The sequence below is a fragment of the Podarcis tiliguerta genome, assembly GCF_965153285.1.
Source record: "Podarcis tiliguerta genome assembly, chromosome: 1".
Classification (NCBI taxonomy): Eukaryota; Metazoa; Chordata; class Lepidosauria; order Squamata; family Lacertidae; genus Podarcis; species Podarcis tiliguerta.
In genome coordinates, this window is record NC_139534.1 from 128,978,536 (window position 1) to 129,003,927 (window position 25,392).

At 48.7% G+C, this 25,392-nt stretch overlaps 1 protein-coding gene across 4 annotated transcripts in view; it reads right to left on the reverse strand.

Moving 5' to 3' along the window:
* Positions 1–25,392, reverse strand: part of SLC35F4 (solute carrier family 35 member F4) — a 143,748-nt gene that overhangs the window by 24,646 nt on the left and 93,710 nt on the right. Inside the window, exon 1 of one of the 4 annotated variants that reach the window (XM_083438034.1) lies at positions 13,559–13,918. The exons of the other annotated variants lie outside the window; for them this stretch is intronic. Coding sequence (XP_083294160.1) covers positions 13,559–13,634 — 76 coding nt within the window. The 5' untranslated portion in view covers positions 13,635–13,918. Of the gene's footprint in view, positions 1–13,558; positions 13,919–25,392 lie in introns of those variants that run through there. 4 annotated transcript variants of the gene reach the window in all.

The following is a 25,392-nucleotide window of genomic DNA, read 5'->3' on the forward strand; positions in this document are numbered from 1 at the left end:
TATGGAGGATTTTGCTAATTTTATCTGTAGTGCCCTTGATATAAGGAAGGAGGGCTATGCCATTGTTTTCTTCTGTGTCTTGGTTTTTGGGGGGTGTTTCTTTTTGGATTAGCTTCGTAACCCTGTTTTGCTGGTATCCATTGGCAATTAACACATTTGAGAGATTCTGTAACTCAGTGTTCAAGTGGTCTTCGTCAGCCAGGCGTTTGGTTCTGGAGATGAGAGTCTTGGCTACGGAGTTTATTTGTGCAGGGTGGTGGTGTGATTGTGCATGTAAGTAGCGGTTGGTGTGTGTTTTTTTCGGTAGATAGTGTGTCCTAGGGAGCCATCAGGTTTTTTGTAGATTAGGACGTCAAGGAAGGGAAGTTGGTTGTTGGCTTCTATTTCCATAGTGAATTGTATTTTGGGGTGTAGGCTGTTGAGATGTGTGAGGAAGCTATCCAGTTTTTCCTTCCCGTGTGGCCAAATTACAAAGGTGTCGTCAACATATCTGAGCCAAAGTTTGGGTTTGTGTTCTGACTTGTCTAAAGCATTGGTTTCAAAGTGTTCCATGTACAGGTTAGCGATGACCGGTGAGAGGGGTGATCCCATAGGTGCTCCTTCTATCTGTTTGTATCTTTGTCCATTGTGGATGAAGTACGTGTTGGTTAGGCAGTGGTTGGTCAGGTCCAAGATGTATTCGGGGGGATTGTATTTGTTTTGAATGGCTGTCAAGGCTTCATTAATGGGCACTTGTGTGAAGAGAGATACAACATCGAAGCTCACAAGTAGGTCATTGGGTTGTAGGTTTTGCTTCTTTATTGTTTCTATGAACTGGAAGGAGTTTGGAACGTGTGAAGAGATGGATTCTGCATAGGGCTGAAGTTGCTTGGCGAGAAATTTAGCGAGATTTTGTAGAGGTGAGCCTATGGAGCTGACTATTGGTCTGAGTGGTGTTCCTTCTTTGTGTATCTTGGGGAGGCCGTAGAGTTTGGGGCATCTGGATGATTTTTCTCTGGGGATGATTCTTAGCTGGATTTCTTCACTGATAGGAGAGGCTTTTATTTTGGATTTGGTGGTTTTTTCCAGATAGGTGGTGGGATCTGTTTTTATAGGTTGGTAGGTAGGGTCTTGGAGTAGATTTGATAGTTTTGCTTGGTAGTCCGATGTGTTCATCACAACAGTGGCATTACCTTTGTCTGCTGGGAGAATGATTATGTTGTTGTCTTTCCTCAGGTTGGTGAGTGCTTTCTGTTCTTCTTTGTGTAAATTGCTTCTGGGTGGTTTGCTGGAGCAGAGGATGTTGGTGACTTCAAGTCTGATTTTATTGGCTTCATCTGGATTGATTTTGGTTAGGCTAGCTTCGACTCCGCATATGATGTTTTCCGTGGGGATGCGTCTCGGGGCGACTGCAAAGTTGAAACCTTTGGAGAGTACTTTGGTTTCAGTTGAGGTGAGGATCCTGTCTGATATGTTATGTACTGTTTGTTTCATGGGTTGTTGTGGAGGGTGGCTGGGCTTCTGGCGTTTCTCTAGTTTGTGGAGTTTGTTGGTGTGTGTGTCTGTCTTGTGTGAGGTCTCCGTTTCAGCTCTCCAGACGGCTAGTTGTTTGCATTTGTCCCAGAGTGCAGGGTGGATTTTGTTACAGAGTTTGAGGTGAAGAGTGAGTAGATCTTTGTTGGTTTGGTTTAGTAGGTATCTTTTCTTGTGTAGTTCGTTTCTGATTAGAGATAGTTCAGTTCGTTTCAGGATCCTTTCGGTAGCTGGGGTTTTAGAGTGGAATTTAAGTTGGAAGCATGTGGGAATTAAGTTGTTGTCTCGGCAGTTGCGTAGGAACAAGAGATCACATAAGATGGTGGCTCTTCGGATTTCTAGTTTCTCGTAGGTTCTTGTCAGCTGGAAGGTTTCCTCCCCGTAGAGGTGAGATATTTGCTTTCGTAGATTTTCACGGGTACAGGAATGCAGGTTTTGGTGTCCTCGGGTGTCTTCCCGTGTAAAAGTTGGGGTGTCTAGGCGACGTTTCGACGAGGTCTCACTCGTCATCTTCAGGCTGGTGCTTTCGGCTTCTTGTTACTGGAACAGAGCAGGATCTCAGTGTTTGAGTTCCTATAAATACTGTTGAGGAGGTGTGGTGTATAGCCTCCAATGTTCTGGGCAGAGAGGAGGTTCCCAGGCTAGTGTGCCTTTTCTTCTTTTGTTCCTTAATTACTTGAGGGATATCTTGAGTGATTTCTTGAGTGATTTCCTGAATCCCACTTAGGTGGGTCATTAGGTGTGGATTAGTTGCTAAAGCCTTCGTGTCTTGAACTCTTGAACTTTGTGAAGAGTTTTTCTGAGAAGATGGCTGTACTGCACTTGGTTGTGCTCTGGCTTGGCTTCGTGTATAGGGGCGAGCTGTGGTTTTGTGGCCTGTGCCAGCCAGATCTGTGTAGGGATTGCAGGGGGGTGCAGCATCCGGACAAAATCTGTCCGGATCTCCCCACAAAATCTGACACCAGATCCAGAGGCACACAGAACGCCATCACCAATCAACCACACCAGACCCAAACCCAGACCCTCTCCACAGATAAATTACAGACACCATCCAGTAGCCAAACCAGGGTGGCACCTCCGGATGCTGCACCCCCCTGCAATCCCTACACAGATCTGGCTGGCACAGGCCACAAAACCACAGCTCGCCCCTATACACGAAGCCAAGCCAGAGCACAACCAAGTGCAGTACAGCCATCTTCTCAGAAAAACTCTTCACAAAGTTCAAGAGTTCAAGACACGAAGGCTTTAGCAACTAATCCACACCTAATGACCCACCTAAGTGGGATTCAGGAAATCACTCAAGAAATCACTCAAGATATCCCTCAAGTAATTAAGGAACAAAAGAAGAAAAGGCACATTAGCCTGGGAACCTCCTCTCTGCCCAGAACATTGGAGGCTATACACCACACCTCCTCAACAGTATTTATAGGAACTCAAACACTGAGATCCTGCTCTGTTCCAGTAACAAGAAGCCGAAAGCACCAGCCTGAAGATGACGAGTGAGACCTCGTCGAAACGTCGCCTAGACACCCCAACTTTTACACGGGAAGACACCCGAGGACACCAAAACCTGCATTCCTGTACCCGTGAAAATCTACGAAAGCATATATATATATACATATATCACATGTGATTTTAGCCAATATAAACATACAACAACAACAAATTCAAAATCCAAATATCGAGATTACTCTGAATTTCCTGACTTCCCCCATCTCTTCCATGGGTGCTTGTGATAATATTTACAACTGCATACCAATACTATCCAAATTTTATCCTTCAAAATTATCCATAGTAAAGTAAAGGTAAAGGGACCCCTGACCATTAGGTCCAGTCGCGGACGACTCTGGGGTTGTGGCGCTCATCTCGCTTTATTGGCCAAAGGAGCAGGTGTACAGTATCCAGGTCATGTGGCCGGCATGACTAAGCCGCTTCTGGCAAACCAGAGCAGCGCACGGAAACGCCGTTTACCTTCCCACTGGAGCAGTACCTATTTATCTACTTGCACTTTGACGTGCTTTTGAACTGCTAGGTTGGCAGGAGCTGGGACCGAACAACAGGAGCTCACCTTGTCGTGGGGATTCAAACCGCCGACCTTCTGATCAGCAAGTCCTAGGCTCTGTGGTTGAACCCACAGCGCCACCCATGTGGTTAAAATCCTGCTAATATTTTAACCTCCTCAGTAGATTCAGTTCTCAATGACAGATAAACCTGCCTAATAATTCGCACATTCCAAAACAGAAAGAGACCTGGAACACAGGGTCCAACTCAGATTTCCTAGGAACTCTCTACCTATCAGAGAAAATGTCTACTGAACACAGCAGGCCTTACTTCTGTACAAAATATTATTATTGTTATTGTTATTGTTATTATTTGTATACCGCTCTATACCCGTAGATCTCAGGGTGGTTCACAACCTAAAATTACAATACCAAAACCGCAAAATACATAATTAAAAATCAGAACAAAGACAAACCAATAATCTGTTTGCACTCACTGCTCCGCCCACTTTTGCCACTAGCCCCGCCCACATCTTGTGGCCCCTGAAAGGATATCCTGAACGGAATGTGGCCCCCGAGCGCCAAATGTTTCCCCACCCCCTATTCTAAATTATAGCTGGTCCTCATAAATTCGGCACAAGAAAACCACTTCATACAAAAGGTCCCTTAATGCTTTTCTTAACCAGTGAGAAATTTTACTTTCTTGGGCTCCATGATTACTGCAGATGGTGACAGCAGCCACGAAATTAAAAGACGCCTGCTTCTTGCGAGGAATGCAATGACAAACCTAGACAGCATCTTAAAAAGCAGAGACATCACCTTGCCAACAAAGGTCCATATAGTTAAAGCTATCGTTTTCACAGCAGTGATGTATGGAAATGAGGGCTGGACCATAAAGAAGGCTGATCGCCGAAGAATGGATGCTTTTGAATTCTGGTGCTGGAGGAGACTCTTGAGAGTCCCATGGACTGCAAGAAGATCAAACCTCTCCATTCGGAAGGAAATCAGCCCTGAGTGCTCACTGGAAGGACAGATCCTGAAGCTGAGACTCCAAGACTTTGGCCACCTTATGAGAAGAGAAGACTCCCTGGAAAAGACCCTGATGTTGGGAAAGATGGAGGGCGCAAGGAGAAGGGGATGACAGAGGATGAGATGGTTGGACAGTGTTCTCGAAGCTACCAGCATGAGTTTGACCAAACTGTAGGAGGCAGTGGAAGACAGCAGTGCCTGGCGTACTCTGGTCCAGGGGGTCACGAAGAGTCAGACACGACTAAACAACAACAACCCTCTCAGTCAATATTATCACCTCTGCCACTCGATTTACCAACCCTTAAGGATAGAGGTGACACCCTTTTTGTGCCACCAGTTTTTTTCCAGCCATCAACATACAGTGGTACCTCGGGTAACATACACTTCAGGTTACATACGCTTCAGGTTACAGACTCCGCTAACCCAGAAATAGTGCTTCAGGTTAAGAACTTTGCTTCAGGATGAGAACAGAAATCGTGATCCGGCAGCAAGGCAGCAGCAGGAGGCCCCAATTAGCTAAAGTGGTGCTTCTGGTTAAGAACAGTTTCAGGTTAAATACGGACCTCCGGAATGAATTAAGTACTTAACCCGACGTACCACTGTACTCTGCACATGCTCTGCTGGGAGGGTGAAAGACAGGAATAGTTAACCATACAGGATACCAACAGGCAGCCACCTCTGTCCAATCCATAAGCTTCTCCTGTTTCCAAAGCTTTTCCTACATTATCAGGTATTATTTATCAGCACTATTAATCATCAGCTCTGTTGCCGCCACTCAGCAGTTTCACATCCCTGTAACATCCAGCTACACCCTGATTGGGCAGGAATGCTCCAAATCAAATCTAGGCTTTCTTTTCCTCCCTCCCTTCCGAAAGGGCCAAATCTAGACTTGGTCTGCGAAGGCTGTTTGCATAATTGAAAGAGACAGCCAGCATTTACCTCGAGAATTGCAGAGGCAGTGAAACGGGCAGCATCAGAATTCAGCCCACAAAGGACTTGGCAGAAAGGTTAGGCTACCTGGCTGCCGGAGTCGCAGCTGATTTATTTATTTTGCCCCTTTCACGACCAAAGGTGTCTTCAATATTTAAAAAAATCCAACGTCGAAGTTTTGGCCAGCCTGTTTTCTTAATCCCCTGCCCACCCCCCAATGCATTTCAAAGAATGGAGAGCTCTGACCATCTCTTTATCGTCTTGACCGGGGAAACTATTCTTCCCGGATGTTTGAGGAGCGACAGCTTATCAATATTTCATCCTACAGCAGCTGCGAAGCTCCGAACTGTCTCCTTTCAGACTGACACAGCTAAGTGTGCTGCAAGGATGTGCTTTGACCCTCAAGGTGAACCGATGCATTCTGGTAAATATTCCAAGGGCTTCATTTATTTATTTCAACCCAAACAGAAGTGCAGCCTGGTCCAGAAGTTCCTGAAGTCGCCTGGCAGTTTGTATAGACAAACGAGAGGGCAGCCAAGGGAGAGGAGAGTCCGAGATGCAGAAAATGCCTCTGAAACCCAGTTTCTGTGCATCGCGAAAGCTGTTTTGTCTGCCCACCCCAGTATTTTCTGCTCTAACAGAGATCTTTCCTTGAAGACTGCTGCTGGTTCTGGAGACGCCACAAATTGGAGCTTCTGCAAGCAAAGTGTGTGCTCTCCAACAGAGCGTTGGACCGTCCCCACCCAGGCCATTCACCTTACAGGTTTGCAGAGTTTCGATCAACACTGAGTTTCGATCAGTACACAGCACTGTATTCTGCTCTGGTCAGACCTCACCTGGAGTACTGTGTCCAGTTCTGGGCACCACAGTTCAAGAAGGACACTGGCAAACTGGAACATGTCCAGAGGAGGGCAACCAAAATGGTCAAAGGCCTGGAAACGATGCCTTATGAGGAACGGCTAAGGGAGCTGGGCATGTTTAGCCTGGAGAAGAGGAGGTTAAGGGGTGATATGATAGCCATGTTCAAATATATCAAAGGATGTCACATAGAGGAGGGAGAAAGGTTGTTTTCTGCTGCTCCAGAGAAGCGGACACGGAGCAATGGATCCAAACTACAAGAAAGAAGATTCCACCTCAACATTAGGAAGAACTTCCTGACAGTAAGAGCTGTTCGACAGTGGAATTTGCTGCCAAGGAGTGTGGTGGAGTCTCCTTCTTTGGAGGTCTTTAAGCAGCAGCTTGACAACCATATGTCAGGAGTGCTCTGATGGTGGTTCCTGCTTGGCAGGGGGTTGGACTCGATGGCCCTGGTGGTCTCTTCCAACTCTATGATTCTATGATTCTATGTGAGGTTAGAATAAGCAGTGACCAGAGGAGGAATGACCTCTGGGAGGAGCATAGAGAGAAGAAACGCTGTGGTGCATGTGCAGCAGCACAACCAGACGCCTTCATCTGCCCCAGCTGCAACGAAACATGTCTCTCCTGTATCGGTCTCTACAGCCACAGCAGGCGCTGTAACTCTCCAACAGTTTGAGTTTGACTTCATCTCCAAAGGCGCTGTTATGTACTGAGTTGAATATGATCCAAACTGCAGCAGTCGGATTGGTCCTAGAACAATAGGATCCAAATTGCAGCAGTCTGATTGGTCCTAGAACAATAGGATTCAGAATGCAGCAGTCTGATTGGTCCTAGAACAATGCAGCAGTATGATTGGTTGGCAGGAACCACCCAATCATGCTCCAGATAGAAGTGAATCCACAACCTGATTGGCTTACCGTAGAATTCCGGAATTAGCCAATCATGTGCAGCCCATTGTGTAAATAATGTATATAAAGCAGATACTTTGAGGGGACTTTCATTCATTCCTCCTCACCACTATGAGCTGAATAAAGAGCATGAAATCACTTTGCGACTCTGAGTATATTTCAGGCGCACACCTCCATTGCCAACAACAGAGGATCGCAGAATCATGTCAAACCCTGAGAAAGTTCCACCAGATGTTTAGTCGGAATTTACTTTCTTTAAACTTGAATCCATTGGTTTGGGTCCTGGTCTCAGGAGCAGGAAGAAAAAAAACCAAGTTTGTTCCATCTTCCATGCGACAGCCCTTGAGATATTTGAGCAAGTCCAGCTATGAAGTAAGCTGGCTCCTCTTTCTTACCACAACATGGGAAGTAAGTTTAAAATTATAATTTACTCACATTGATTAGCAATGGCAGCAGTAAAAACTATTCAAGTAAAACACTTATATTTACAGTATAACCAGCCTCAGGCATGTGGCTGAAGCTGGGACAAACAGAGGCATGTCTGTATCCAACGCTGGTCAAAGGGAGAGATAGGGGAACAGGAAGTACTCTATGCTCTTCCTCTCCAGGAGAGGAGGGGAAATGACATCACACAGAGTCCTCTCTACCAATTGTACTTCTATGGTCTGAGTATCTGCCTATCAGCAATTCAGCACTATGGTATTAACCCCTTCTCAGGCTATCTAGCAAGAATATGCATGTGTTAGGTTTGGCTGCTAATCTCCCCCAATTTGGGGCCATCAGTATTTGATCATTCCTCCCTCCGACATCTTTCTCCCCATGTGGGACGGGGTGAGCTGACGACACACACTTTCTCTCTGCCATGCAAACATGGGTGCATAGGAAGCTGCCTTCTACCCCCAGTCCATCCAACTCAGTATGGCCAACACTGGCTGGCAGCAGCTCTCCGGGATTTCGGCCAGAGAATCTTTTCCCAGTCCTATCTAGATGTTCTGGGAACTGAACTCGGGACCCGTGGCTTAACTTATCCAGCAGGAGCTGACGAATGTGTTTCATCCACTTGCCCCATGCAATTTAATACGCTTGCAATCATTACGGTGTTTGCAATCACCAGGGTTATTAACCATCCTAATGATCAGCAGCAGGGATCATTTCCATCAGCCGGAGCTCCTTCTCCCTCTCCTGTGATTCTTCTACGTGTCGGCTTTAAAACAAAAATGCGATGCATTCTCTTTCTTTACAGCCGTCGCGCACCAGTGAAGCAAACCTGCTTTGCGAATCAACCCAGCACCATATTGTTTTTTTAAAAAATAAATAAATAAGAAGAAGCTTGATTTGTAAACCAAGAAGGTGTTGTGCTGGGATTTTAGGCTGCCAGAACATCCTTCAAATATAAAAATGCAGCTTTGGTCTGCTATCCTGTCATCGGCTTAGAGCACCAGATTTTGATTCAAATTTTTTTTTTAAAGGAGATTTCTTGTTCTTCCACACCAGGAGACAATGCGGATTTACACAGGGAAGGAAAATGAGGGCATTAATTTACCCAAAGCGTCGGGATCTGTTTGGATTACGTAGGATGTCGTGTGGACAGCGAGGGAAAAATCCAGCACACGTAGTTCATGGAAGGCTCTTCAAAACGTTCTGTGTGCTCAAAGACCAAACATAGCAGGATATCCCAAACGGTCCCTTTAGCCCACCTGAAAATGACATTTTCTGAGGGGCGTGGGATTTACAATGCATCTGTCGTCAGCACGAGTCATGAATGAATCACCCCTTATAAAGGGTGAGGAGAGAGAGAGAAGCAAAATAAACTAGTTTTCTGTGGTGTAAGAAAGGGGCAATAGTCTGAGATCTTCTTAAGTTAGGTATGAACTGTGTCCCATCAGCAATTGCTCCCTTTGATCAGCTGGAATCTTCCCACTCCACTTCCTGGCATAGCTGTCAACTGTCCCTTATTTGGCGGGAAACTCCCTTATCCCAGCGCCGTTTCCCGCTGCTGTCCCTTATTGGTGATGTCCCTTAAATTTCCCGGGTTTCAAAGGAAGCAGCTCCTCTCCCTCCCTCCCTGCCGGCCAGGGAGGAGGGAGGCTCCAACTGTGTTGCTTGGCTGCATTGCTCACCCAACAAGGAGTCTAAGAACGACTGGGGGGTGGAGCTTGCATGCCTTGTGCCGATCAAATCGGCCGCGTTGCCTGGGGACTCGCCTTTGCTCAGCGCTTCCCAGCGGAGAGGTGACGGTGGTTTTCCTTGCTGCATCCCCTTTGCCGGGTTGCTGCGCTGTGGGAACCACCGCTTGAGGCTTCGTTTGGCTGCTGGCTTGGCTTTCTGCCTTTGGTTTGGAGGGGCTCAGAAGTTGAACACACCTGTGCTTTGGAAAATCCCTTATTTTGGCTGCTGATCCCTTATTTTCGAGGCCACTGGTCCCTTATTTTCAAATCTGTAAGTTGACAGCTATGCTTCCTGGTCCAGGCGAGTTGCAAGTTTCAAGGGATGTAAATACCAAATAAGAAAGACAACTATCAAATGAAACACTATATCAATGCAACAGACATAGCTCTCCACCAGCCCAAATTATAAACACAGATTTATTTATTTTTTAACTGAGAGGCTCCGTCTATATCATGTACGGTATGTGCATATATTATTCAATTGCTCATTTTGGACATAATTCCAAACCAATATATGGAACCGTAAGAACGATCTCAGAAGTGGACTTCCACACTCGCCTTCCCTTGTACAGTCAGAGTGTTCAGTTGCTTCGGGGTGTTTTTGCAAACCACTGTTTGTCGTTCCACCTAAACTAGGAAACAACAGTTTGCACTTTAAGCCACCTCACCTCCCCAAAACGGGACTGCAAACCTGGTTTTTATCCTGGCTTGAAATTAGAACCTCCTGGCCTACCTGCAAGATGGCACCTGCACTGGAAAGCCACTCCAGATTATGAATTGATCTTGGCATGGATTCCCTGACTTGTGTGAATCCACCATGCAGCCGCACACTTGGGACTTCCCAGCAAACAGATCCTGGAACCAGCTGGCCACACCAGATCCTAAGGATACTACTTGACCCATCCATGGAACCAGATCCACTTTGAAGAAGAGTTTGGATTTGATATCCCGCCTTTCACTCCCCTTCAGGAGTCTCAAAGCGGCTCACATTCTCCTTTCCCTTCCTCCCCCACAACAAACACTCTGTGAGGTGAGTGGGGCTGAGAGACTTCAGCGAAGTGTGACTGGCCCAAGGTCACCCAGCAGCTGCATGTGGAGGAGCGGAGACGTGAACCCGGTCCCCCAGATTACGAGACTACTGCTCTTAACCACTACACCACACTGGCTCAGCCCACCACTGCTGCCGCCACCTCTCCAATTGGATCCCAGTCACAATTGCCGTAATAAACCCTCCAGCTGGTACAGATAAGACCTTCCTCCACTAGACCCTCATCCATTTTCCAAACAGGCATTTTTTGCAGGGGAGGAAGCCAAGCTGCTTTCCTGTAGCTTTCTCCAAGGACGACGGAACCAGTGCTAGAAATTCCCCAGGTGTCAGGCGCATTTTGCACCTGGTGAGTGTCCAACTGCGACCATGTAGAGACCTCTGGATGCCAGGCTGGTGACTGACATCTCCATTGTGCTGACGATAGGCACAATTCATTTTCAGCTTTGTAATCTTGTTAATAATAATAATAATATTTTATTGATATCCCACCCTCCCCAGCTGAAGCCGGGCTCAGAGCAGCTAACAACAGTAACACAGTTTACATAAAATCACAATTAATTACCGTAATTGAAATACATTCAATTCAGAGTCAAATTAATGGCAACCATTGGGCTAGAGTTCTGTGAGGATTACCAAAGGAGGGGGTCAGACTGTGCCTTGGCCAAAGGCCTGGTGGAACAGCTCTGTCTTGCAGGCCCTGTGGAAAGATGTCCAGTCCCGCAGGGCCCTAGTCTTTTGTGACAGAGCGTTCCACCAGATCGGGGCCACGGCCGAAAAGACCCTGGCTCTGGTTGAGGCCAGCCTAAACCCCCTGTGGCCCGGGACCTCCAAGGTGTTTTTGTTTGAAGACCGTAGGGTCCTCCGTGGGACATACCAGGAGAGGCGGTCCACTAGGTACAAGGGTCCTAGGGCATATAGGGCTTTAAAGGTTAAAACCAGCACCTTAAACCTGATCCTGTACTCCACTGGGAGCCAGTGCAGCTGGTATAGTACCAGATGAATGTGATCTCACAGCAAGGACCCCGTAAGGAGTCTCGCCACGGCATTCTGCACCCGCTGGAGTTTCTGGGTCAGTCTCAAGGGCAGCCCCACGTAGAGCGAGTTACAATAATCCAGTCTGGAGGTGACCGTCGCGTGGATCACAGTGGCTAGGTCAGGGTGAGACATTGCACTGTGGAGATTGTAACATGGTTTTAAGGTGCCATATGATAAAGTTAAAGGTAAAGGACCCCTGGACAGTTAGGTCCAGTCAAAGGCGACTATGGGGTTGCGGCGCTCATCTTGCTTTCAGGCCGAGGGAGCCAGCGTTTATCCGCAGACAGCCTTCCGAGTCATATGGCCAGCAGGACTCAACTGCTTCTGGAGCAACAGGACACCGTGATGGAAACCAGAGCGCATGAAAACGTCATTCCAGCCGCAGTGGTACCTATTTATCTACTTACCCTGGCCTGTTTTCGAACTGCTAGGTTGGCAGGAGCTGGGACAGAGCAACAGGAGCTCACTCCATCGCAGGGATTTGAACCACCAGCCTTCCGACTGGCAAGCCCAAGAGGCTCAGTGGTTTAGACCACAGCGCCACCCACGTCCCCTTAAGGTGCCCTATGATGATTAGCTTACGTATCTGAGTTCCTATGGGGGACTTGCTGTATTCTATACAAAGTGCATGGTCTGAAGAAGAAGACCCACACATTAGGTCCTTCAGACCGTGGGCAGTTGGATGACCTCTTCTGGAGTTTTGCAATGGGAAAACTAGGTGATATATATATTATATGTAAAGGTGACCCCTGACCATTAGGTCCAGTCGTAGCTGATTCTGGGGTTGCGGCGCTCATCTCGCTTTATTGGCCGAAGGAGCCGGCATACAGCTTCCGGGTCATGTGGCCAGCATGACTAAGCCGCTTCTGGCGAACCAGAGCAGCGCACGGAAACGCCGTTTCCCTTCCCGCCGGAGTAGTACCTATTTATCTACTTGCACTTTGACGTGCTTTCGAACTGCTAGGTTGGCAGGAGCAGGGACTGAGCAACGGGAGCTCACCCCATCGCGGGGATTCGAACCGCCAACCTTTTGATCGGCAAGCCCTAGGCTCTGTGGTTTAACTCACAGCGCCACCCGCATCGCATTACACACACACACACACACACACACACACACACATACGGACGCACACACATGCATACAATGGACGGAGGTATGGCTGGAGTTCTTGGACCACTCAAGGCTGAGGATTCCACAGTGGACTAAAGCCGATTCATGATCTGCTCTGGCTCATAAGAACCCAATGGCCCATCAAGTCCGGCATCTTGTTCTCACAGTGGTCAAGCCTGATGCCTGTAGGGAGGCCATTGGCACAGGAGCCCTCCTCCCTCCTGTGGTTTCCAGAAATTGGTTTCCAGAAATTGCTGCCCCCCAACCTTACGTGCAGAGCACAGCCATCCTGGCTAGTAGCCCTTGAGAGTCCCCAGATCAGGTGAGCCCACTCTGGAAGTTCTGTGGATTCCGCCTCCATCTCTTCCATCAACAGGGCACACCTGTGGACAGGTGTGCAAAGTGCATCCTCTTTCACATTCCTGGATTAAAGCTATTCATGGGGATGTCATTTGAGAAAACTGATTCTTGTCCTTTTCTCTCTCCCCCCCCCCATTTTCTACTATTTGAAACTCAGGATAAGTAGACGATCTTCACAACCGGCTGCAACATAATAAAATACTCCTAACACAGAGAGAGAGAGAAATTAAAGATTCCCCCACTGAAATAGTATTGGGAGACAGAGGCAAACTGAGAGAGCTGGTTTGTGAGGACTTCACAAACTAAAAATGAAAGATTAACAACTCCCCCCCTTTTTTTGCCCTTGTTTGGTCTCCCCCCCCTTCTCCTCCCCCCCCCCACCCTCATTGCCAGAAATGGATCTCAATACAGTGAAAAAGCTAGACATTATGGGGACCGCATGACCAAAACTAAGAAATAAAAGTATTCCATCAACATTCCAACAAATGGCCTTTCCGTCACACACGCACACACAAAAATCTAAATGAAAAATTACTGGTTTCTTTGGCGGGGGTGGAATAGGTCGGAAGGTACGTAGGAGGAAATAAAATGGCATTTACCGTCTGATCTAGCTGAATTTAATGTGGAAATACTGAAGGGCTGCAAAGGTGCCACTCTCGCGGTATGTTTCTTCATTCTGTGGAAATCGCCCTCCACTGAGACGCTACGTCCTCTTCGCCGCCTTTTGCCCGCACATTTTTTTTGGGGGGGAGAGGGCTGCCCCCCTCCCTGCCCTGTGCCACAAGGTACCTCTCTGCCGTGCCTGGAGATGCTGCTCGGAAGACGCTGCCGTCAGATCTGCTGTTTCCCGGAGAAACCATTTGCAACACATTCAGACAAGGCTTGACCTCAGAGCCCGCACTTTGCACAGTTCTTGGGCATGGCCAGGGATCGCAGGATTCAGTACCCCCTTAATATTTTATTCCTACCCCCCCCCAAAAAAAAACCCTCTTTCCACTTCCAAGAGACAGCAAGCCCCTTCTGAATCAAGGCACCCCGTTAGCAATGAAACGACCCCCCCGAAAGCCCACAAAGGAGGCATATTATCTTTCGGCAACGGCACAAGCGAAAGGAAAGATGCGGCGCTGTTTTGTGAGCCCTTCGTGCCATGAAAATGCATGAGCTTAGGTCGGCTGCATCTCACCAGAATAGAAAGCACTTCTCTGCCGGTGAGGTCTAATATTAGACAGGGGGACCGGTGCTCTCAGCTGCTTAGTTAAATATCACAGAGCGAGGGGGAAATCCTGGAAACAGCAGACAGAAGCAGTGTTTCGGAGGAGACAATAGAAAAACACACGGCTGCAGAGCTCATCCCGGAATCACTGGAGCAAATAGCATCTTCAGCAGGAGAAATCTAAATCCAATACAGTGGTACCTCAGGTTACAGACACTTCAGGCTACAGATGCTTCAGCTTACAGACTCCGCTAACCCAGAAATAGTACCTCAGGTTAAGAACTTTGCTTCAGGATGAGAACAAATTGTGCTCCTGTGGCGCGGCGCCAGCAGGAGGCCCCATTAGCTAAAGTGGTACCTCAGGTTAAGAACAGTTTCAGGTTAAGAACGGACCTCCGGAACGAATTAAGTTCTTAACCGGAGGTACCGCTGTACACTTAAACGGCAAGATCAAGAAGCATTATAGAACTCCCATTTTAGGTTGTGGGGGGAGAAAGGAAATTAATTGGCAAATGTTTCCAATGACTGAATTTTAAAAAATTATAATGTGATTCCTTCAAGGTGCTCACAGGGCTTGTGGCCACCATTCGCGCCCAAATTTACTCTCACAACAACCCTCTGAGGTAGGTTAGACTGAGATTGCCTGGCCCAAGGTCACCAGGGAGATAGAGGGAGTTGAGATCTGACCAGGTTCCTGTTCCTCCAGCGCTTCCTGTTTGGTTCATAGAATTTGTCTGTCTCGGGGGACAACAGAGGAGTGCGCCTTTGGGGGTGAAGAGACTGATAGGGGAGGGACATGTTTTGTTGCAGGTGGGGCAGCTATTCGTGAAGCATAGCTTACGGTAGGCAGTAGATCTCTCCCACCGATGAAGGCAACCTGTCGTCCTCATATCTCGCACCATCAGGTTGAGCTTATAACTTGTAACTGCTGCACCCCCCAGGTTGTTTTTGCTGTGTTAGCAGCACTGAAGCGACCCCCCCAGGGCACAAGACTGGGCAGGGTAGCTGGAGGTCCTGGGCTGCCCAAAGGACAAGACCCACCTCTCAACAGCTTCGGTCCAGTATACCTGAAGGAGCGTCTCCACCCCCATCGTTCTACCCGGACACTGAGGTCCAGCACCGAGGGCCTTCTGGTGGTTCCCTCACTGCGAGAAGCCAAGTTACAGGGAACCAGGCAGAGGACCTTCTCGGTAGTGGCGCCCGCCCTGTGGAATGCCCTCTCACCAGATGTCAAAGAGAATAACAACTACCAGACTTTTAGAAGACATCTGAAGGCAGCCCTGTTTAGGGAAGCTTTTAATGTTTGATGTAAGGTAAAAAAAGGTAAAGGTACCCCTGCCCGTACGGGCCAGTCTTGCCAGACTCTAGGGTTGTGCGCTCATCTCACTCTATAGGCCAGGAGCCAGCGCTGTCCGAAGACACTTCTGGGTCACGTGGCCAGCGTGACAAGCTGCATCTGGCGAGCCAGCACAGCACACGGAATGCCGTTTACCTTCCCGCTAGTAAGCGGTCCCTATTTATCTACTTGCACCCAGGGGTGCTTTCAAACTGCTAGGTTGGCAGGCGCTGGGACTGAGCGACGGGAGTGCACCCCGCCGTGGGGATTCGAACCGCCGACCTTTCGATCGGCAAGTCCTAGGCGCTGAGGCTTTAACCCACAGCACCACCCGCGTCCCTAATGTTTGATGTATCACAGTATTTTAATATTCTTTTGGAAGCCGCCCAGAGTGGCTGGGGAAACCCAGCCAGATGGGCGGGGTATAAATAATAAATTATTATTATTATTATTATTAGGTCTAAAGGAAAGCAAAGCAAGATCTTTGGCACCAGCTGGGCTGGAGGAGTTGCCAGAAGGAGGCGTACAAAGCACCATCCAACGGTCTTAGTGACTCCACTCTGGATTTGTGTAAGGCAGACATCCCCAAACTCAGCCCTCCAGATGGTTTTGGGACTACAATTCCCATCATCCCTGACCACTGGTCCTGTTGGCTACGGATGATGGGAGTTGTAGTCCCAAAACATCTGGAGGGCTGAGTTTAGGGATGCCTGGTGTAAAGGTAAAGGTAAAGGATGCCTGGACATTAAATCCAGTCAAAGGTGACTATGGGGCTGTGGCACTCATCCCGCTTTCAGGCCGAGAGAGCCGGTGTTTGTCCACAGACAGCTTTCCGCGTCATGTGGCCAGCAGGACTAAACCGCTTCTGGTGCAATGGGACACCGTGATGGAAACCAGAGCGCACAGAAACGCAATTTACCTTCCTGCCACAGCAGCAAGCCTAAGAAGAAACCAGGAACCGGGTGACGCTCTGGTCTAAACCACTTGGGCTTGCCGATTGCAAGGTCAGCAGTTTGAATCCCCGCGATGGTGTGAGCTCCCATTGCTCTGTCCCAGCTCCTGCCAACCTAGCAGCTCGAAATCACACCAATGCAAGTAGATAAATAGGTACCGCTCTGGCGGGAAGGTAAAACGGCATTTCGTCCAGATTTGTGTAGGGTTTGCTCTGTAGCCTTTTCTTCTCCTGAAGATGTTGATTATCCCTCAGGGTTTTACTCCCAAAGCCTTTCCCATGAATGAGTATAGCCGCAAGAGACCGGAGGTTTAAGCACCAGAAATTTCCTTCTCCTAGATGGGCCACTTTCCCAGGTTGACAAACCTCATCTGCCCCTCACAATTGGTTATAACCAGCAATCCACCGGAGCCATTCTTTGCATACAGGGGATAGTCAAGTCCAGGCACGCCCAAACTCAGCCCTCCAGATGTTTTGGGACTACAACTCCCATCATCCCGAGGTACCACTTTACTTAACCCGAGGTACCACTTCACTGGTCTACTACAAGAATTAGCAGCATAGGTTCATTTTTTCATTACCTGGCATATGGCTGCTGTCTCATGCTGGCAGTGCCTAGGTGCATAAAGGTAAAGGGACCCCTGACCATTAGGTCCAGTCGTGACCGACTCTGGCATTGCAGCACTCATCTCGCTTTATTGGCCGAGGGAGCTGGCATACAGCTTCCGGATCATGTGACCAGCATGACTAAGCCGCTTCTGGCGAACCGGAGCAGCGCACAGAAACGCCGTTTACCTTCCCGCTGGAGCGGTACCTATTTATCTACTTGCACTTTGACGTGCTTTCAAACTTCTAGGTTGGCAGGAGCAGGGACCGAGCAATGGGAGCTCACCCCGTTGTGGGGATTTGAACCGCCGACCTTCTGATCGGCAAGTCCTAGGCTCTGTGGTTTAACCCACAGCGCCACCTGCGTCCCTGCCTAGGTGCATAGGAACTACCATATGCATGGAGGGGAGCAGGCAGAGTGCACAATCCCAAGTGTTCGCTGGATATGATTTGTTTGCTTGCTTGTTGCATTGGTATCCCATCATCCCGTAAGGAGCGTGCATGTTTCTTCCTCTCTTCCTTTGATCTCTTCAACAACCCTGCAAGGTAGGCTAGCCTGAGAGGCAAGGGCAGACTCAAGGTGAACCATTGAGCCTCATGGCCAAGTGGAGATTCGAACTCTGGTCTGTCCCAGGTCCTAATCTGACATGCCGACCAATACACCACTGCCTCTCTCATTCGCAAAACACCAAACCAAGGAACCCGAGCCACTTGCCTCTAGTGATGGAGATCTGCGGCGATCATGTTGTTGTTGTTGTTTAGTCATTTAGTCGTGTCCGACGCTTCGTGACCCCCTGGACCAGAGCACGCCAGGCACTTCTGTCTTCCACTGGCTCCTGCAGTTTGGTCAAACTCATGCTGGTAGCTTCAAGAACACTGTCCCACCATCTCGTCCTCTGTCGTCCCCTTCTCCTTGTCCCCTTCTCCATCTTTCCCAACATCAGGGTCTTTTCCAGGGAGTCTTCTCTTCTCCTGAGGTGGCCAAAGTCTTGGAGCCTCAGCTTCACGATCTGTCCTTCCAGTGAGTACTCAGGGCTGATTTCCTTAAGAATGGATAGGTTTGATCTTCTTGCAGTCCATGGGACTCTCAAGAGTCTCCTCCAGCACCAGAATTCAAAAGCACCAATTCTTCGGCAATCAGCCTTCTTGATGGTCCAGCTCTCACTTCCATACATCACTACTGGGAAAACCATAGCTTTTACTATACGGACCTTTGTTGGCAAGGTGATGTCTCTGTTTTTTAAGATGCTGTCTAGGTTTGCGGCGATCCTAGACCGAGGCATCCTTAGCCTTCCAGGTTCAAGTTGGCTTTTCCCCAAATAACCTTTGCAAAGGCTCGCAGGGAGGCCAGCCAGCCAGCCAGCCAGCCAGCAGGATGAGACAATCTCACCATCTGCTGTCATATCTTCCGTGCTTTTAAGACACTAGATGACAAGTGACAGGGCCATTATCTGCTCATTTCACAGGGCTGGAATATTAATGTGATTTATGGAAGCAAACAAGGAAACAATGCAAAGTTGGGCGGGGAAGAAATACGAAGGGAACTTCAGGCTCCGCACTTTAAGTGCCACTCAAGGGGAAAAAGGCGGTGTGTGATTTTAAATTTCCTTCCCAATCCAGGTAAACACTTTAAGGTAATAACAGCAGCAATCCTCGCAAAGCTGAGAGTGTGCCGGTGAGGACTGATCACGCATTAAACTGACAGCACTGTCAGGTTTGATTTGATTTTAAACAGGTTGGTTCATTGGAAGTCATCCTTTTAGAGCAAACATTGCTCTTCTACCAGGCATTTGTCTAATTAAACAACTTATGGCCTTTTAAACTGTGTGGCAGTATTGTTTGTTACTATGGTGTGTATTTTTGTGTTTTTATATTGTAAACTGCACCCTGCGATTCTTAGATGCAGGGCAGTATAGAAATTTAAATAAATGTAATTGTGTGGATGGACGCGGGTGGTGCTGTGGTCTAAACCATAGAGCCTAGGGCTTGCAAATCAGAAGGTCGGAGGTTCGAATCCCCGTGACGGGGTGAGCTCCCGTTGTTCGGTCCCTGCTCCTGCCAACCTAGCAGTTCAAAAGCATGTCAAAGTGCAAGTAGATAAATAGGTACCACTCCAGCGGGAAGGTAAACGGCATTTCCGTGCGTTGCTCTGGTTCGCCAGAAGCGGCTTAGTCATGCTGGCCACATGACCCAGAAGCTGTACGCCGTCTCCCTCGGCCAATAAAACGAGATGAGTGCCGCAACCCCAGAGTCGGCCACAACTTGACCTAACGGTCAGGGGTCCCTTTACCTTTAATTATAATTGTAATACTAATTCCAAACGCCTTTGGGACTCCACTCTGGATTTGTGTAGGGTTAGCTACTCAGTAGAAAAGGCTCAGGAGTAAACCTTAACCAATAAATCTTAAAAAGTCATTTTCTTTGTAAGTATCCCTCCAAGAATGCAAACTTTAAAAATGTGAAAATAACCAAGCTCCAAATGTCAAACTCATATTCTGACCCTTCCCCCCAGATCTGAGAAAAGTTTGATACATTTTCTAGCCCACTATTTTGGAAAAATCTTTTCCACTCTCCTGAAAACAATCCTGCCGTCATAAACTGTCAACCGATGGGTAAGCCTGCTCCAACTTTACCACTGTTTAAGCAGGGTAATTACCCCGGATGACAACTGCTTAAATGAGGTACCAGTGGAATGACTCCCCCCCCCCCCGGACGCACACTCCATTTTTTCTCGAGACAGACTTGGGCCAACCAAAAAATAATGGGGGGGGGGGAGAGGCTCTCTCAGTGGGGTGGAGCCGCCCCACTAGCTTCTTGGGCTCTGCTGCTTATGGGGAGAGAGGGCAAGGCAGTGGGGAGCTGGCAGCTATGCAAGGGAACCAGTGGACCCCATCTGGAGATCTATAGCAGGGGTCAGCAAAGTTTTTCAGCAGGGGGCCGGTCCACCGTCCCTCAGACCTTGTGGGGGGCTGGACTATATTTTGGGGAAAAAAATATGAACAAATTCCTGTGCCCTACAAATAACCCAGAGATGCATTTTAAATAAAAGCACACATTCTACTCATGTAAAAACACACCAATTCCCGGACTGTCCATGGGCCAGATTTAGAAGGCGATTGGGCCGGATCCGGACCCCCGGGCCTTAGTTTGCCTACCCATGATCTATAGCTTCCATCATCCCTGGTCACCTAGAAACAAAAAGTCTTCTGGAGAAGCTCTGGGTGGCAGCGTTGAGCTTTGCCCAAATTTCACCTCCCTGTCCCAGAAATCTCCCTGGTTGGAGACCCCCTAACCCTACTTTTACTCCCCACATATTGCTGAAGAGGCCCAGAATTTGAATGAATTCCTCATCACCACTTGTCAGGGATGTTGTTACCAACTCCAGACATGGGCTTCCGCAACCTGTGGGTACCTGACTTCAAGCTCCACCTTGAAACTTGTGGTCCTCTATTATTTATTCCCTTTGTTTCCACACCTCCTGACTGTAAAAAACGCAAGAAAACCTCAAAGCGGTTTGCAAAAGGTAAAAGAGTAAAATTGAGGGGGGGGGGAGGAATCACAGCCCTATTTAAAACTTTAAAATACTGAAACAGATTGACCTCCACTTTCTAAGCACTCACATAGGCTTTTCCAAACAGAACCGCTTTTAGCAGGCGCCAAAAATAGTACAGCGAAGGAGCCTGCCTGGTGTCAATCGTCAGCGAGTTCCAAAGTGTAACTGCTTCCACACTAAAAGATTGATCTCTTCCGAATGCAGAACGGATATTACGTGACACCTGTAAGAGTGCCAATTCCGCCAATTGGGGGCAAGGCGATCTCATAGGTAAACTGGTCCCAAGTTTGTTTAGGGCTTTATATATTAATATTACCTTGAGCCTTGCCCGCTAGATGTTCTTGGACTACAACTCCCATCTGTTGGGATACTGCCAGGGAGACAAAGTCCATCTCGACTCCACGTAGTCTCCGGACGTCCATTGATCTCCCGTAGACACGCAGTATCAGCAATTAGCGACACGAGCTCCAGAAATAGCTTCCCACATTCCAGAGCCGAGCACACTCTATCAGCAGATATGCACACAGCGAAAGATGCAGTCGGGAGAGCATTATATAGAAGTTTATTCAGCGTTGATCAGAACAAAGAAAAACATGACTGCCTGCTTGAGAGTTCCGGCAGAGAGAGAGAAACGAAAGCAAAGACACAACAGAAACATCCTGTGAGACAGGAAATGCGCAGGCTGTGACACAAACATCCTGCTCCCTTTTAAGGTGGAACGGAAATATCCTAACACCATCAACCCCGCCAAGAGTGGCCAATGATCAGCCAAGTTGAGACTTGTAGTCCAGCAACACCTGGAAGTTGACAGTCTCCCATCCCTGCCTTACTGCCAGCTGAAGACAAATTTATTAGTTTTCCAGTGGTTGACAATCACAAGTAGAGAGAGTTGTTCTTCTGCTCAGTATCAGGGACCGTGCTGAGGAAGGCTTTACTGAGGAGGAATGGTGGGAGCCACACGCCTCCCCTGCTCTTGAATCTTCCCAGGAGTAGGAGGACAGTATAGATTTGGAACAGTGGTTTGCAGAGGGACGTAGTTCGGAAGGCAGAAGCTGGGAAATACCGGATGGGGAGCAGTTAGGAGAAGAAACATAGAGGGGGGGGTTAACATATTCACTGTCTCTGGAAATCTTTCCTCTGCTCTCCCCAAGGTCAAGAAGAGCTCAGAAAGTGTCAGAACAGAAAGCACAGAGGGTACAAGCTCAGATTACAAAACGTAGGCGTGATGTAGATTAATAGAGACGTAAGGGGGTGGTATCCTTAATTGGGAGCACCGCCATTTCTAGGAGATGTGTTCTTTGTTCTCTCGCTGTTATTATTAAAGTTTCTAACTGAGAAGAAGACTCCTTTTCCTTTGTTCTACTTACCGTATTTTTCGCTCCATAAGACACACTTTTTTCTTCCTAAAAAGTAAGGGGAAATGTCTGTGCGTCTTATGGAGCGAATGCATGGTCCCTGGAGCCGAATTGCCCAGGGGAGAAAAGCAGATCATGCCTTTTTTTTTTTTTTTAAAGAGGGAAGTGGGTGTTGAAACAAAGTCGCTAATCGGCAAGTGATCGGGGAGGGAGATAAGGGACGCCAGCAATAAAGCAGGCTGCCTGGGAGGGGAGAGGTAAAGACAGCAAACTTGCAAGGAGAGGAGACAGGAAGACTAAGGCAATGAGGAGAGAAATTAGAAGAAAAGGAGGAGCAAAAAAGTGCTCCAGCTAAGGAAAAGACACTAAGGCAAACAAGAGGGAAGGGGGGTGTTGAAAGGAAGCAGCTGATCGGTAAGTGATCGGGAGAGAGATAAGGGACACTAGCGGATGCTGCCTGGGAGGGGGAAGGTAAAAGCCCATGGATCCTCAGGATTTTTGCATTGGGTCACCCCAAATTCACCATCAGATCACATAGCATGTCCATGGCTACAGCCTGCACCAAAAAAACCCAATGCAGCCACTGTTTCGTGGGGCTGCAATGGCGCAAAAACGTGGTTACAAAGCATGGATCCACATGGATCCTCAGGATTTTTGCATTGGGCTACCCCAAACTCTGTCTGTGGCCACAGCATGAACCACAAAAATCATACATCCACTGTTTCGTTCAGAATATTTTTTTCTTGTTTACCTCCTCTAAAAACTAGGTGTGTCTTATGGTCAGGTGCGTCTTATGCAGCGAAAAATATGGTATCTACTGCCACGGAGGAGGAAGCTGATTCCCTGAAGCCTGACACTCAGGTCCTGCTTGTGGGTTTCCCATTGCGTCATCTGGTTGGCCACTGTGAGAACAGGATGCTGGACTGGATGAGCCACTGGCCTAGCAGGGTAACACAGGGTTCTGTCTTGAGCCCGTTGTTGTTCAACGTCTCTATAAATGACTTGGATGAAGGAATCGAGGGGGTGCCCATCCAATTTCCAGGTGACACCAAACTGGGAGGGGTAGCTAATGCCGCAGGAGACTCAGAATTTAATGTGACCTTGACGGATTGTAGAACTGGGTGCAAGATAACAAAATGAATTTCGATAGGGACAAACGGCAGGTTCTGCACTTAGGAAGGAAGAACCGGATGCACAAATTTAAGACGTGGAACACCTGGTTTTACATGTGAAAAGGACCTAGGGATTTTGGTGGACCACAAGCTGAACACGAGTCAACAGGGTGATGCAGCAGCAAAAAAATTGAATGCTATTCTAGGCTGCATCAACAGAAGTCAAGTGTCCAGATCAAGGGAAGTCATAGTTACCACTCTGTTCTGCCTTGGTCAGACCACACTTGGAATACTGTGTCCAGTTCTGGGCACCACAGTTTTAGAAGGATATTGACAAGCTGGAAGGTGAGCAGAGGAGGGAGACCAAGATGATCAAGGGTCTGGAGACCAAGCCTGATGAGGAATGGTTGAAGGAGCTTGGGTATGTTTAGCCTGGGAAAGAGGAAACTGAGATGAGAGATGATAGCAATCTTCAAATATCTCAAGGGCTGTCATACAGAAGAGGGACCAAGCTTGTTTTCTCCTGTTCCTAGCTTCAGGTGTCACGGTCCAGTTCATGGGTGATCAAAGTCCCGGCTGGGGACGTCAGGACTGGGGGGCAAGATGGCGGGGTGGGAGCAGGAACGGGAGTCCAGAAGCCAGGAGTCAGGAAGCCAAGAGTCCGAGGGTCAGAGAGCCGGAATTCAAGAAGCCAAGGGTCCGAGGGTCAGGAAGCAAGGAGTCACAAAGTCAGGGGTCCGAGGATCAAGAAGCAAGGGGTCACAAAGTCAGGGGTCCGAGGATCAAGAAGCAAGGAGTCACGAAGTCAGGGGTCCGAGGATCAAGAAGCAAGGAGTCACGAAGTCAGGGGTCCGAGGATCAAGAAGCAAGGAGTCACGAAGTCAGGGGTCCGAGGATCAAGAAGCAAGGGGTCACGAAGTCAGGGGTCCGAGGATCAAGAAGCAAGGGGTCACGAAGTCAGGGGTCCGAGGATCAGGAAGCAAGGAGTCACAAAGTCAGGGGTCCGAGGATCAAGAAGCAAGGGGTCATGAAGTCAGGGGTCCGAGGATCAAGAAGCAAGGGGTCACGAAGTCAGGGGTCCGAGGATCAAGAAGCAAGGGGTCATGAAATCAGGGGTCCGAGGGTCAAGAAGCAAGGGGTCATGAAGTCAGGGGTCCGAGGATCAAGAAGTAAGGGGTCACGAAGTCAGGGGTCTGAGGATCAAGAAGCAAGGGGTCACGAAGTCAGGGGTCCGAGGATCAAGAAGCAAGGAGTCACGAAGTCAGGGGTCCGAGGATCAAGAAGCAAGGAGTCACGAAGTCAGGGGTCCGAGGATCAAGAAGCAAGGGGTCACGAAGTCAGGGGTCCGAGGATCAAGAAGCAAGGGGTCACGAAGTCAGGGGTCCGAGGATCAAGAAGCAAGGAGTCACAAAGTCAGGGGTCCGAGGATCAAGAAGCAAGGGGTCACGAAGTCAGGGGTCCGAGGATCAAGAAGCAAGGGGTCACGAAGTCAGGGGTCCGAGGATCAAGAAGCAAGGGGTCACGAAGTCAGGGGTACGAGGATCAAGAAGCAAGGGGTCACGAAGTCAGGGGTCCGAGGATCAAGAAGCAAGGTGTCATGAAATCAGGGGTCCGAGAGTCAAGAAGCAAGGGGTCACGAAGTCAGGGGTCCGAGGATCAAGAAGTAAGGGGTCATGAAGTCAGGGGTCCGAGGATCAAGAAGCAAGGGGTCACGAAGTCAGGGGTCCGAGGATCAAGAAGCAAGGGGTCACGAAGTCAGGGGTCCGAGGATCAAGAAGTAAGGGGTCATGAAGTCAGGGGTCTGAGGATCAAGAAGCAAGGGGTCACGAAGTCAGGGGTCCGAGGATCAAGAAGCAAGGAGTCACAAAGTCAGAGGTCCGAGGATCAAGAAGCAAGGGGTCACGAAGTCAGGGGTCCGAGGATCAAGAAGCAAGGGGTCACGAAGTCAGGGGTCCGAGGATCAGGAAGCAAGGAGTCACGAAGTCAGGGGTCCGAGGATCAAGAAGCAAGGGGTCACGAAGTCAGGGGTCCGAGGATCAAGAAGCAAGGGGTCACGAAGTCAGGGGTCCGAGGATCAAGAAGCAAGGGGTCACGAAGTCAGGGGTCCGAGGATCAAGAAGCAAGGGGTCACGAAGTCAGGGGTCCGAGGATCAAGAAGCAAGGGGTCACGAAGTCAGGGGTCCGAGGATCAAGAAGCAAGGTGTCATGAAATCAGGGGTCCGAGAGTCAAGAAGCAAGGGGTCACGAAGTCAGGGGTCCGAGGATCAAGAAGCAAGGTGTCATGAAATCAGGGGTCCGAGAGTCAA